Source organism: Pagrus major, chromosome 10, assembly GCF_040436345.1.
Source record: "Pagrus major chromosome 10, Pma_NU_1.0".
NCBI lineage: Eukaryota > Metazoa > Chordata > Actinopteri > Spariformes > Sparidae > Pagrus > Pagrus major.
The window spans coordinates 23,397,822-23,411,768 of NC_133224.1; the positions used below are offsets into that span (position 1 = coordinate 23,397,822).

General features: G+C 40.5%; 1 protein-coding gene across 1 annotated transcript in view; it reads right to left on the minus strand.

The window, feature by feature from the left end:
- Nucleotides 1-13,947, minus strand: part of LOC141003260 (phospholipid-transporting ATPase ABCA1-like) — a 183,300-nt gene that overhangs the window by 55,160 nt on the left and 114,193 nt on the right. The window contains 3 exon segments of the mRNA XM_073474568.1: nucleotides 1,420-1,494; nucleotides 5,636-5,741; nucleotides 6,331-6,425. Coding sequence (XP_073330669.1) covers nucleotides 1,420-1,494; nucleotides 5,636-5,741; nucleotides 6,331-6,425 — 276 coding nt within the window.

A 13,947-nucleotide genomic window follows, 5' to 3' on the forward strand; every position in this document is an offset into this window, starting at 1 on the left:
GATAGAAGTGTAGTCCAGTATTGGAATGTACAATTACACATGAACTGTACTTTAAATTATAATTTTGAGTCGTTGTAGGTCTCCGTCTTTATCGCAGTATTTCCATTTTCTGCTACTTTGTATTGTTACTCCACCACATTTATTAGACAGCAATAGTTGCTAGTTAAAGATTAAGATAAAGATTTTACAATAAACAATTATGTGATAAGTTTATAAGATACAATCCACTGCAAAAGATCAAACCAGTGTTCTCCAACCTATTTGGTATATGACCCCTTAGAAAAAAGTCTAGCTGGGGCCCTTTGCCATATGTTAGATGTGTAGGAGTTGTTAGCAGTTTCAGAAAAGTAAAAAGTAGAGAACTGTAGAAGAACTTTTACATCTTTCCTACCCCATTAGTCATGTCACAACCTCTCTAATTTATACAATGATCCTTTCGAAAGAACCACTGGAATAAACTGTATACACCTGTGTATAAAGCAGTTTAAACTAGCTCCATCTAAACCAGCTACAAAAATAAATGCTGCTTACACGCGCACACACACACACACACACACACACACACACAAATATATATTAATTATGTTTTTTTTCATTTATTGTCAGTGAATAACGGCTACAACTCTTACACATCTAAGCCAAGTTCTCGCATCTTGCTTGCAACCTTCTAATTAATATAAGTGGGCTGAGCCATGGAGATAGCGACAACTTCAACCCCTGCTCACGTAAAGTGGGCTGACCTTTAAGGTGGACTAGCTATTCTCATAAGAAAAAGTGCAAGAATTAATGTTTGCTACAGTCATTTTGTTGCATAAATTTTACCCCGTGGCTCAAAAAAATGGAATCAAATATCTATATTTGTCAAGGTATTTGCTCAGAGTTATAAATCCCGGTATCTTGACAATTCCAGTATACTTTCACTTATTGGATTTTATACAAAAAAAGGGTTTTTTAATTATTGAGTGAATGGACATCTAAGTAAGTAAGTAAGTAGCTTTAACTACTGAAATTACTCATATTTGCATTATCATACAGTCGATCCTGTGTTTTTTTTTATAATGAGGGCGACGGAGTATATATAATTTTAAGGATTTTAATAAGATAATAGAACTTTTTTGATGGGATAAACCCTATCAAGAACACATTATTAGTCAAAGAACAGTGTTTCACATATAACTTAATAAATGGTCGGGGGGAGGGGGGCCTCTTAGTAAATCGCATGATAAAAAAGGTGACTAGACCAGTTTTAGTTGGGTTTGTGCCTTTCACTCTCTCCATCATGTTCCGTTTCTCCTAATCACCACCTCTCCTCCCCAGAAATCCGAAACTGCACCTGCCTCATTTCCCCTCAGAGATCATTAAACTTTCATCAGATCGGGTCAAATCAAACAGTAGAGCGAAGGTCGCATGCGGTAATACCTTTACGTTGTCCCTGGTTCCCAGCTTCTTCAGCAGCGTCTCAGCCTTCGGGAGGATCTGATCAGTCACATTATCCTAATGAAGATGAGGAAAACAACAGTAAAGAAAAAAAAAAACTGAGTTTGAGACTTAATTGGATACACTTGGAAAACATCTACTGCTCTTTGAAATGCAAAACATGAGGCAGAGGGAGACAAGAATTAAGACTTCCGGAGAGCATTTTGGGTGTGCTGAGCCACTTATTTCCCACTGACTTGGGGAAAAATGTGTCCCGTTATTTTGGCTACTTGCAAGTTTTTTCCCCGCTCTTCTGACGTTTCTGTTTTAATAAATTGTGCAAAATAATTAAAATCATGAGAGGAGGGAGAGAACGTGAAACAAAGACTCACAAGTAACAGAAATTGCCTCATTATCCAACGCACAAATCAGATTCAACTAGTATGACTGGATTGTAAGTGTCCAAAATAACAAGATAAGAGAAAAACAATAATAAGAAAAACAAAAAACTATTTTCTGGAGTGTCTGCAGGGTTTTGTGGTGAGGCGAGGAGATGAAATGGCAGAGAGAGGGTAGACCGGACAGGTTGCATTAAAAATCTGCTCTATTCCACTCATGTTTCATGTGAAATGAGCCTTGGGATGAGGGCTTGAAATGACAGGCATGCGATTTCCAAAGTGTCATGTTGATACCATGCTGTTCAGCCCAGCCATAAGAGCACTGAGCACATTACATGTGTGATATAAATGCAAATGGACCTCCTGTTGGACCCTGCCTTCATCATGGGGCTATAGCTGAGGTGAGAAGGGGGGAAGGAGCTGGATGTGGCGAGGAGAGGTCTGTGGAGGAAAAGTGCAGGTGACAACTGGGGAGAGAGGGGCAGGAAAAATAAGGGGAGAAAAATCAAGAAAGACAGCCCAAGAATGCAAGAGTGTGCTCAGGTGCAAGCGTCTGCTCTGAAAGAGTGTGGGGAGGAGTAGACACAAAAGATATCTCCAGTCACATAAGGAGAAGGGACTGAGGAGATCATAGTGCTCCTGTTCTTATGTTTTCTCCCCCACATTCCTCCACTTAGCCTCCGCCACATTGTGACATTCTCAGAAATTTGGAAAAATTTCAAGAATATACTCAGAGCGTGTTTCTGCCCTGCCGTAGATCATGTCTCCTCCTTTGGCATAACAAAATGTTTACACATCAAATCAGTAACGCAGCACGCACTCTTCATCTCTTTTCATATCACAGTGTGAAAGGGGAGGGAGAAAAAAACACACACCCCCATCTACGCTGACAAGAGTATTTGTGTTAAATAACATCCGCGCTGTTCCAAGTCATTACCTATTCATACACCGGGCAGAGAACAAGACTCCTACTCTTGTCCGTAATGCTTCCTTCAGCAAAAAAAAAACAGCGAGGGAATCTTAACAGTATTTTGTGTTTTTTTCTTCTCTCTGGTTTGCATCATGCCAAGCAGCAACGGGCAGCGCCAATAGGTGGCCTTCCTGAGGATTAGCGCTGGCTGAAACGAGATGAGAAGTGGGCCAGCCGCTGCCTGGGTCTAATCCTTGACAAAACTCCTCCCCGCTCAAGGACAATGACAAGGCTGGTTTGGCCAGTGGACCCGCCGGTGCCACGGCTAACGACACAGCAATAAAGCCACTCGAGTGTGTGGCGACTTTTTCTGGCCAGTATTCCAATGTGGCCTCCACAGTTCAGTGGTCAAATGGTCTGTGTGACAGCGTGGTCTGTGTTTGTGTGTGTGTGTGCGCGTCTGTGTGTGTGAGCGTATTGAGGACTTGCCAGGAAGGGATTCAGGATTTGTTAAATTACGGGCTCATTCCTCTGACTAATGAAAATAAATAAAAATAAATGTTGTTTGAGAAGGTTAAATAAACATTTCAGGGAAGAGCAGTGACATTAACGCATTATTTTTTTGGGCGTAATTAAACAACTTCCAGCACACAGCCATTCTTGTTCTCATCGTTCCCGTCGCTCCTTGCAACACGGAAACCTATTTCTACTTGTGAGACACAGGAAATGCAATTAAACAGACATTTCAAAGCCCACTTCCCAGGCTGCGCAGGTGGCACGGAGTGCAAAAACACGCTACTTCCCGTTAACATCTCGCATCACAATGGCTGCCGAGCAGAAGAGAGCCAGACATTTCCCAAGGACAGCGTAGCACTTTAATAACAAGGAAAGCAGAGCTGAGATGGCTAATGCCCAGCCATTAGGGTTACATCATCGCTGCCGCACGAATTAAAGTCACATTAGCGTTGAGATCCGGGAGACAGAGAAAGGAGCCTGGGTAGGGATAAGACCGGAGATGCCTGAGGGCGAAGCAATGTGCTGATCTCAAAGTAGTTTGAACGTCCAAAATTTGAAATGTTAATGAGAGACTGTGAGAATGCAAGACTGAGAGAGAGGTATGGAGAGAGATGCAAGAAGGGGACAAGTGAGTTGGTACAAAGTTCACAAAACAAAGCTTGAGTAAAAGCGTATGAATTTATATACATGTACGAATTGAATGGAGGTAGTTTAATAGATAAAGTTAAATAAACCGGAGAGTGAAAAGGTTTGCAGGATTGTGTGTGAATGCAAGTGTTCTTGTGTGGTGAAAAAGACCCAGATTCCTTTATTCAAGGCAGCGCACAGACAATCATAGCCTGTTGCCATGGACACTCAACAAAATAGATTTGAAGAATCTAAACCTCCTCTTCTTTTTCTTCATTCTTCTCTCTCAATCGCTCAAGAATTGAGCGGGGTCCAAAAGTCCAGGACAGAAAACATCACCTGCACCTGAGATACAAAGCTAACCGAACAAAGGACGCCACGCTCCAATTAGGAGTCGCTCGCTCAAAAGAAAACTGGCAAACTGCAGCCTTGACAGGAGAAAATCAGTTTCTGAACCACCTCTACAGTCACAAACGTGTGTAAACATTTGGTGCTGAAAGAAGAGCTGCAGCACAAAAATCACAGTGCTGATGATGACTCAAAATGTGATTTTGTAGGATTTACGTAAGTAAATGTTTGAAAGCAAGGCCAGATCTGTTTAAATTAGCAGGAAGAAGATGGAGCTCTGCCCTGTGTGGATTTCCCTTCAGCATCAACACATCACAATGTCTCAAACATAGTAATAACAGTGATTAAGATAATATTGTTTGGGAACATTTGAAAAAAAAACCCCAAGAAACATACTGTAACATCATACAACAATGTCTTGGGTACTCTAAAATACTGCTAGAAATGTGGACTTAACATAAACTAACATTCTCACTCCAGCTAAACAACAACTGGATTTCAGGGCGAGATGCAGTTGTGGAGAGACGCTAAGCGGTGAAGATCTAAAGGAGCTTGTTGCTGGGTGAATAATACTGTGGAGGAGATGTTTCATATGTAAAAGTAATATAGTAATATAATGAGTAACCTAACTACTTACTTTTGATATCAAGTAATAAGTAAAGAGTAACTTATTACACTTCCTGAGTAACTTGCCCTACACTGGGCTCAGCTAGCACACTTTAGTTTATAAGTTAAAATGCTAATATTTGCTAAATGATAGGAAACATTAACTACAGCCAAGGATGATGATAATAATGTCATTAGTTTTGCAGTTATTTGGTTATAAACCAAAATATTTGAAAAATGAAGATAATTTGCTCATTAAGAAATAAAAGGATCATTAAAAACTAATTACAATTGATCCTGACAAGATCATGAATGGTTGTACCGAACTTTGAGGCAACCCATCTAAAGACATTTCACTCAAAATCAAAAATGTCAGCCTCATGGTGGTGCTACAGGAGCAGGATCTCCAAAGTCAGCGTGATTCATTCCCTTGGGATCATGAATATCTGTAGAAAATGTATCCATGTATAAATCCATCCAAAACAAGTTGAGCTTTTGCAGTCTGGAGCAAAATGGTGGAAAAACTTGACATTGAAAAAGTTGTATAATCTTGTTGGAATAACTATAATTGGACAAAATGTGGATTTTGTTTTGACATATTAAACTCAAGGTTTCAGACAATAGGACCTAGTTGACCATTTTTTACAAAGCCCACATCCAAGGGTCAGCACACTTGTGATTTCAGTGTTTCTGTCCTTGGTTTTATTAACACATTCTAAGATTGTAAGGATCCTTGTAGATGCCTCTGGGCTATTCAGATAATTCTGTGGTATCAACAGGTCTGGCTCCCTGAAATATCTAATATATACAGTACCTGGAATGAACTGAAAAGGTTTTTTAAATCCCTGAATGCATCTTCGATTGCTGCCTCGTTCAGACGGACTTGGGAGTTGACCCCTCCGACAGAGATCCCTCCGTACCTGGAGTACGTAATAAAGCAGAAAGCGAGGGAGGTTCAAGTCGAGGTAAGATCATATGAGCAAAGCCAAGGATTTACACACTCATGCATTTCTACACCTGCTCTGTAGGTACAAACATACAGTAAAAGCAGTGGAAATGTAGACACGTACAATATATTCTGGACACATGACCAAACATTCACAGGGTTAAGCAAACACATCAACATAATGCTTACAATTAATCAGTTCTGTCACTGTGAATGTGCTCTAAACGTTTGCAAACACATCAAATGACAGGTTGAGGGAAGCGTATCAAAGAGCGGGCCAGCAGGATTTGTCCAAGCATGACAACTGCATAACATGTAGAGAAGGAAATGGCAGTACGCTCTGCAGGATTTTGTCCTTTCATTCATATTACACTCAACTGACCTTCTAAAAGTGAATGCATCAACACCACAACAGCAACACAGGTAGTAATTTGTCTCTTTTTGGTGTCAAAAAATGTGTGACTCATGCCAAAGCACTGGAGGAGAGTCACTCGTCTCTAAAGTGCTACCAAATACATGAATGCACCGCAGTACCTAGAGTCAAAAACACTGACATGCATTACCTTTTTTTACCCTGGCGCTCAAAAGTCTTGATCAGGAAGTCTGTCATGTTCCGGCCAGTTAAATCCAACAATGTGTCTGTTGTGTTCTGGATCCTCTGTTAAGAAGAGAAAAGGACAAAAAAGTGTTAGTGCTTGTAAAATAAATACACTCAACTGGTTTATCATTTGTGATTGTGAACTTGAGCTTAAACTTGCATAATAGCCTTTTTTGGACAATTGTGGGACATATTATCACCTATAACCTTATAAGGCTGATATGGTGAATATGTTAGCAAACAGTTGATAATTTACCATGCACATCACACCGCAGATTCCACCCCCCCCCCCCAAACATTTGCATTCATTTGGAGTCAAATTTGTGTCCACTTGATACATGTAGGTTTAAAATTCTCTACTTAGAGCAGAGAAAACATATCAGGCTCTTAAACTGCTAAATGCTACACATTGTTCACCTGCTAGTCGCTAGCTTTGACAGCTATCGGTGCTGCATAGGTAGCATGCAGTTGTTTTTTTGGCTGAAAGGAGCTGCCTGTTGCTGCTGAAAACATTCAAGGTGGAATATGTAAGAATTTGAATGAAAACTTTCAACAGAACTGGGGAAAAAAAACGTAATGGCATCTTTGTTTTATGTTGAAGAGATATCTACTGAAGTTAGCATGCTAACCAGCTAGCCCAGATCATCCCGGTCCAAAGCTCCCGCGCTAGCGGTCTAAGCACCAAAACTCCCCCAGTGCTCCAAGCTCACAGTCTGGACTGCTAGCTGCACGGCTAACTGAGCTAATAAGCTAATGGCAGAAACAGCGACAATTAGTGGTTATTTTGCTGATATGCTGTCACCTATTTCTTCTGAAAATGGATTCGACAGGTGGACAGTTCTTAAATACTGCACCTTTAAGTGGTGAACCATGAAACCAAAACAATGAGCTAAAAGATTCCAACATGCTCTGTAGAGCTCAGGAGCACTGAAGAGTTTGGTATAATTTTCGGTGGCGACTTTCACATTATACATAATCAAGCCATCCAATGTTCATACAAAAATATTGTTTGGAGCAGCCTTATAGGCCCAGTTCATAGGATTCAGAGGCATCTAACAGTGTGGTTGCAGATTGTAACCAAGTGAATACCCCTCGTCTCACCCACCCCTACGTCGGCCAGCTGAAAACACAAAACAAACAAAAAAAACGTGAGAAGCCCTCTCTTGAGCCGATGTTTGATTTAACACAACGATTCATAGTTTCAGGTGATTACACACTAATAAAAACACAATTAGGAAAATTATATTCCATTTCCATTTCTGTAGATGTTTTGAGATGCATGACATTCATGCAAAAGAGGTACAGCGCCTTTTCTTTTACTTCTTGAAAGATCCCAAACTTTTGCAAACAGCACTTTGCTGTGCCTGTGTGTAGTGGAACATCATGAGCAGAAAGGCTGACCACAGACAGACTCCAGCAGGCGCAGCTGCTCAGCCACCCGTAAAAACTCATCCGGTAGACGCAAAAATCAACAAAACTTAAGAGCAAGACCATTTCGCAGGTGATATCTGTTCACAGCAGCGTGGAACACATTCCCTCAGCCCTTATCATAATAGTCAATTAAGTCTGGCTATGGGAAGCCTGGCTGATATCTAGACCCCCGCCAAAGCTACGAAAGCTGTGTCTAATGTCAAAGGACCCTAATTAGATGCCCTTCTGTGGATAAATGGGTACATTCTAACATCCAATTAAGGAAGGGTGCGACATACTACCATGAATACACTCCACTATGTGTAGGCTGATTCTTCCCAGTACACACACACGCTCACGCCAAGATGCTTTAGCCCTGCTTATTTAGAGAGGTAACACTATGCTAATTAGCAGAGTGATCCTTGATAAAGCGCAGTAGAGACCCCTGACTGCAGCGCAATTTACCATTGTACCCTCTAGCTACGCTGGTAATCTACTCGTTTGTACAAACAGCTTGATGTGTCTTGTTTAATCGGTTACCCCTGTGTGTCAATTACCTTTGTGTGCATAACCACTCTTTATCACTTAGGACATACAGTACACAAGATGTCTGTAAAGAAGATGATGTCTAGGTATCAGTTGGAAGGATGTTTTCTGGGCATGTCTTTCCTTCCTTTGCACAAGGACAATCCAGCACATCTTTAAAGGGAGTCCAAAACTCCCTTTAAAGATAAATCACTGTTTCTTTGGCTTTTACACTACATGGTGGTGTTTTTCTAATGGGGTACAGAGAGAGCAGATCAAGGAAGAGGAGATGAGGATAAGTTGAGGTAAAACAAGAAGGAGAAGAGTAAAGGGATGTTAGAAAGATTAGAAAGTTGCTTCAAAAACAAATAGGAGAAGAAAACAGAGCGAGAGTGGATGGAGGATGGAAACATACGTTAAAAGAGCAGAGGAGAGCCTCGAAGAAGACGAGGAGGAGAACTCGAATCACAAGGCAAAGAACAAACAGAAGGAGAAAGCAGAGGAAGAAGAGGACCCATCTGGCTTATGAATCAGAGATAAGGACGACGAACGGCACGGCAACCTTGGCTTATCTCTGAACAAACATACTTTTCTTTCGAAAAGACCACAGGAACTCGGAAACAAACAAAACTAAAAATAAGAGCTTTTACACTCCGCTGTGTGTACAATGAGTTTATGTAGTCGGTGTGGGTCTAATTATTTTGGCCTTGGTCCATATCCCCCATCAAAAAGACTGAAATTGGTGAAATACGTGGTCGTGCAATACCTGGGCCTGCATCTCTTGTTCATTACCTGTGAACAGCATCAGTTTGTTTGGCATTCTGTGCATAGCGGCATCTCTCCACCACACAGTGGTAGCTTGATAGCTGGGGAAGCAAACAGGGGTGAGGGAAATGTAAACTAAGGAGTAATCAAATCTGTTGAATGAGCTGGCATACTTGAGCGCAGGGGAGATAAGAGGCCGCGCTGTGTTCATATTAATCCTGGCAATGTTTATATCGCTCTGTACCTCTAAGGTAAAATTCAAATGTTATCTTGCGTGAGCAAAGAAAAAGCAATTTCAGGAAAGCAGAATTCTTCTATAATTAAACATGTTATGTTAAGGTGCAGGGTCACTTGTCCTCTGACTTCAAGTTTTGCAAGTGATGATCAGGTTAATTGTGTTTTCATGCAAAACAAACTGTTTCTGCAAGTGTGAAGTTGTTTTAAAATCATTTAGCTCATTATAACATGATGAGCAGGGCATGAAGTGACAGGCAGCCTTGTTGTGTGAAGTGTGCGTATGTGTGTCATTGTGTGTATTTCAGGAGTTGCTCTGGAGTTCAGTGCTGTTTCATTGTGTTGTGTGATTAAGTCCGATTTGATCTCATCACAGCAATCATTTTAAACTGAGCCAAACGCTACCATTAGGTAATAGCTGAAGTGGTGTGTAAAGCCCTTGTTGGGTGACAAACACGCAGTCACAAGCTGCTCTGCCTATTCTGTCCCGGATCACAAGAGACTGAGTTGCCCACATCCTCGCCCGGTGACAGATTTTCATCCAGACGCCTACTGTTCTGTTTAGCCACAACAAAGGGAAGCCGCTGCCCCGTCTGACACTCGCCTCAACTCACAATTCAATGACCTTTATGCTCTTGTTTTCCAGCATCTCTTGCCTTCTGCTGAGAGGGCGGCTCAGGACAGGTCGCTTTACACTAAAATGGATCTGCGGGTGTTGGGAGTCAAAGTGGCAAATCAACAGGGCCCAGCAGAGAAAGGATGTGCCAGCCTGTTGTGTTTGCCAGGTTGTGTATGGAGCTGGCGGGGGTTTTGGAGCTGATCTGCGTTTACTGGATTTGTTCTTTGCCAATAGGCTGTTGGAGGGGAAAAAAAGAAAGCTGCTTATAGATGTAAAGTTAACAGATTCATTATGGTTTCATTGAACCAGTCAATCTTTGTTCTGAATTAAAATGAATATGCCACGCAGAAGCCTTTAAAGATGCAACGAATACTCCTGCTGAAAGCTTCTCTCAAACCAACAAACTCTCTAATTGTAGTTGTATTTCCCTTGCACAACTTATTTTCAAAACACAAATGGTAAGCCAATGCCGAACTTCAATAACCTAATAGATGAGGCCAAGGAGAGTAGTTTCCAAGTGAGAAGTGGTTAGGCCAGTCTCCAATGATAAAGACATCAATTGTAATTTGGTGAACGTGGCGGCTTTATCAATTCCCTTGCATGCATGACGGCTTATTCATCGAGGCTTACTGTTGCCTGCCATTTCCATAGAAACAATGATTTTGCACTACCTCCTGCGGTGATGTGTCCATGTTTTTTTTTTCCTCTCGTCTTTTCTGTAGTTTCTCAAGGGCATATTCGGAGGATGGGCAGGATAAAAGATAAAAAGAAAACTTGCGTAAGGCTGGTACGCTTTGTCATGATTTATTCAACGGGGGAAGCTTTCAGGTCAAAGGGAATACATCCTCACAATGTGCTCGGCTTCTGTGGGTGGTCTCTGCCTTGGACTCGCATTCATTTATGGCCCCCTGTGATGGACCGCGGTCTGCAGGTGAGCAATGATGATAAATGCATATGTTTCCAGAGCACACAAGCAAACATTCTCTTAAGTGCATGTTTGTTCAGCAGCATGTTGCAATGTTCAGTAACAATTCTCCCGACTTCCAAGAAGTGATGCTGTATATTTGATGCATGATGGCCAGACAATATAAAATATATATGCTGTATGTTTCTATTACATGATCTGATGCATTACACTGCATCTCAAATAGTAAATTACGGGTTACATCCCACTTGTGGATTGCGGTGAACAGCAGAGAGGGTCGGAGAGGTTTGGAAGGTTTCGGGTTTCATACTTTCATTCACTGTCATTTATAAAGACACTGGATATGTACACAGACAAAGAGGTGTCTTTTTACTAACATTAAAATGTTAATGATCAATCATTTTACCTCAAAATCCAGACATATTACAGTATCTTTCTACCACATGAGCTTGCACACTGTCACAATGGTATAAATCTTTCAAGCCTTCAGATGATGAAATAAAAAGGTTGCAGAGCTTGCTGGCTTACTGAGTTACCAAAAACTGACCCCTGCCAAATAAACATAGTGTTGCGTTATGTGGAAAAAAAAAAAAAAGGTGATGAGCAGAGAAACCAGACTGTTTACAGCATATGTATTGCATATAAATGTTCTCCTCTTCAAGCAGATTCTTATGCTAAATTTAAACTTCCTTTAGCCACAGTGGGAGACGACTGGCAATAATCTTGTTGCATGATAATAACACAATGTCCTCAAGGTTGTTTCCATGCAGACAAAAAAAAACAGGAGTCCATTTTAATATCCTTTTACAGGATCTGGATTGGAACGAAATAAGATGCTGTAAATAAAGAAATGATGCAAGTGAATGTAACAAGATGTAGTCAAGAATTGGCCTTTATAAATTGTCTTTTTACTGAGGCTAAATGTACCAAAGTATAGCAACTTACAGCACGATAAAGCTGAAATCCAGTAAAGTTACCAAGTAGTAGCAATCCATAAAATAAAAGGAAAATATTCAGATTGTTTTAGATGGAAGTACCAGATGAAGGAGAAGAAAAGGACAAAAAAGGAGGTTGGAAAGGAAGACCTTGATGGCCTCGAAGGGTATTTTGAAGATACAAAGTTACAAGTAGCAAGTCAACAAATGGGCGACTCCGTGACAGTGCTGTCATGAGCTAGGACCGAACGTCAGGGAAAAGAAAAGGTTACACAAAGGGCACATCTCTTGTTTGACTGTCTCAACAATCATCCTATAACATGATACCTGGACAGTCGCTCTATTAATGCGGCTCTGGATGGCCTTGTCACAGGAGGGAGCACACAGAGAGACTCACACAAGTTCAACGAGGCATTACAGCTATGTGGAGGGTTTGAAATGGCACATTACATCGCATGGAGTATTGTATAGGGTAGGTATAAGGGAATGGAGGAAAAATAAAAGACTGGCAGTCAGGGGAGGCCTGCTGTTTCAAACTGTGTCATTTCATGTCCTTTCCAGAGTTTCTCTTTTTTTAATAGGTGTCTCATTTGTCCTTCCAAGATGACATCTCCCAAGAGTTTTAGATTCTGAAGGGGAAAATGTCATGGCAATTAAGAGACAATCATTTTAGATATATCTGAATGTGGTTGTGTGAGTATTGTCTTAACTGGGAATAGAAGAGTATCTCTTTCAACACTCCCTTACTTCTCTAAAGAACTGAGACTGAAGGAAGCTTTTCTACTTCATAACTGCTTTGCAAACTGAACTAACAAGAACTATTTAAATTATATCATAGACATCTAAAAACTAACAATTTTAAAAACTTGTAAGACATTTTTAACCTCAGTAAAGCATAAGATTATAGCCGTCTTTTGTGTAATCTGATCCCTCTGCTCCCACAGAGTTTCTTTCTTCCCTGAGAGGCAAATTAATTATATAAAATGTTGTTTTGATTCCAACTTCACAAATAAAATTCTTTGCCTAAAGAAACAAATGACTTTATAGGTGTTATTGATAAGACTCAGCCTCTAAATGTAGCATTCAATCTCCCCCTTACCATTGCATTCACGTCACAACACCGCTGTTGTTCGAAATCATCTGCCCCCCTTCAAGTGGTCCGCCAGCTAACCAACGTTAGGGCAGTACAGTATGCAGGGCACACACTGACCAAATCAGCCATTTTTTATTTTTTTTCCACAAACTGGCAACTACTAAGACTATTTATGCTGACAAAACACAAATACCACGCCATACCATAGGTGTTATCCTATTGGCTAACAAACCTTGTAACAAGCTGGAAGCAACTCTCAGATTTCCTACACAGAGACAAACAAAACAATCATTTTGGATCCAACAAACATTTTAAAATGATTCATTCATAATCATACTAATGCCTTAAAGGAAAATAGATGCTTTTATTGTGCACCTTTTCTACAAGCTCCGTAGGTGTATTGTTTTGAAAAAATGATTTGTCTACATAAAAATGTTAAAACTATATTCACTCAAAAGGCTCAAGGCTACATTTTTGGATGCCGATGTTGACTGTAGGTAACAAAAACATGCAGTTTTCACAGTGTACCATTGGAAAGTCAAAATGTTTCAGTTACTGAATCATGTAGGGGATGCCCTGTACATCCATATAACTATAATGCATTTTTATTACTGTTAACAGAATTAAAGGCTTCATTTATACAACTTATCATGTATTCCCCTGCTTTGTAGTGTGTAGCTCAAGCCTGGAAAACAGGTTGGTTTCAGGTTCATTTCTTCTACTTTCTGCTGTTGATCTTCAATTGTGAGATTAATGTTCAATTTTTGTGAACGCTATAAACATAAGTGTTGAAGATGATTACTGCAAGGTTGAATAACAGTCATCAGACTGCATGAATGCATGGTTTCAAAATGAAGGACACTACTATGACTGTTGTATGTTCTAATACTTGTCACTATATCCACATTACTGATGATTATTTGTCAAAAGGTGAGGGCCTGAGCTTAATGGACATTAGTTGGGGGTAGACAGGGGCACAAGTTGTGTATGTCATGTGTATATTACTGCAATTTGGCACTTTTGTGAAACGTTACACTTGGTTGTTTGAAACCTACAGACACATACAGGATTTACTG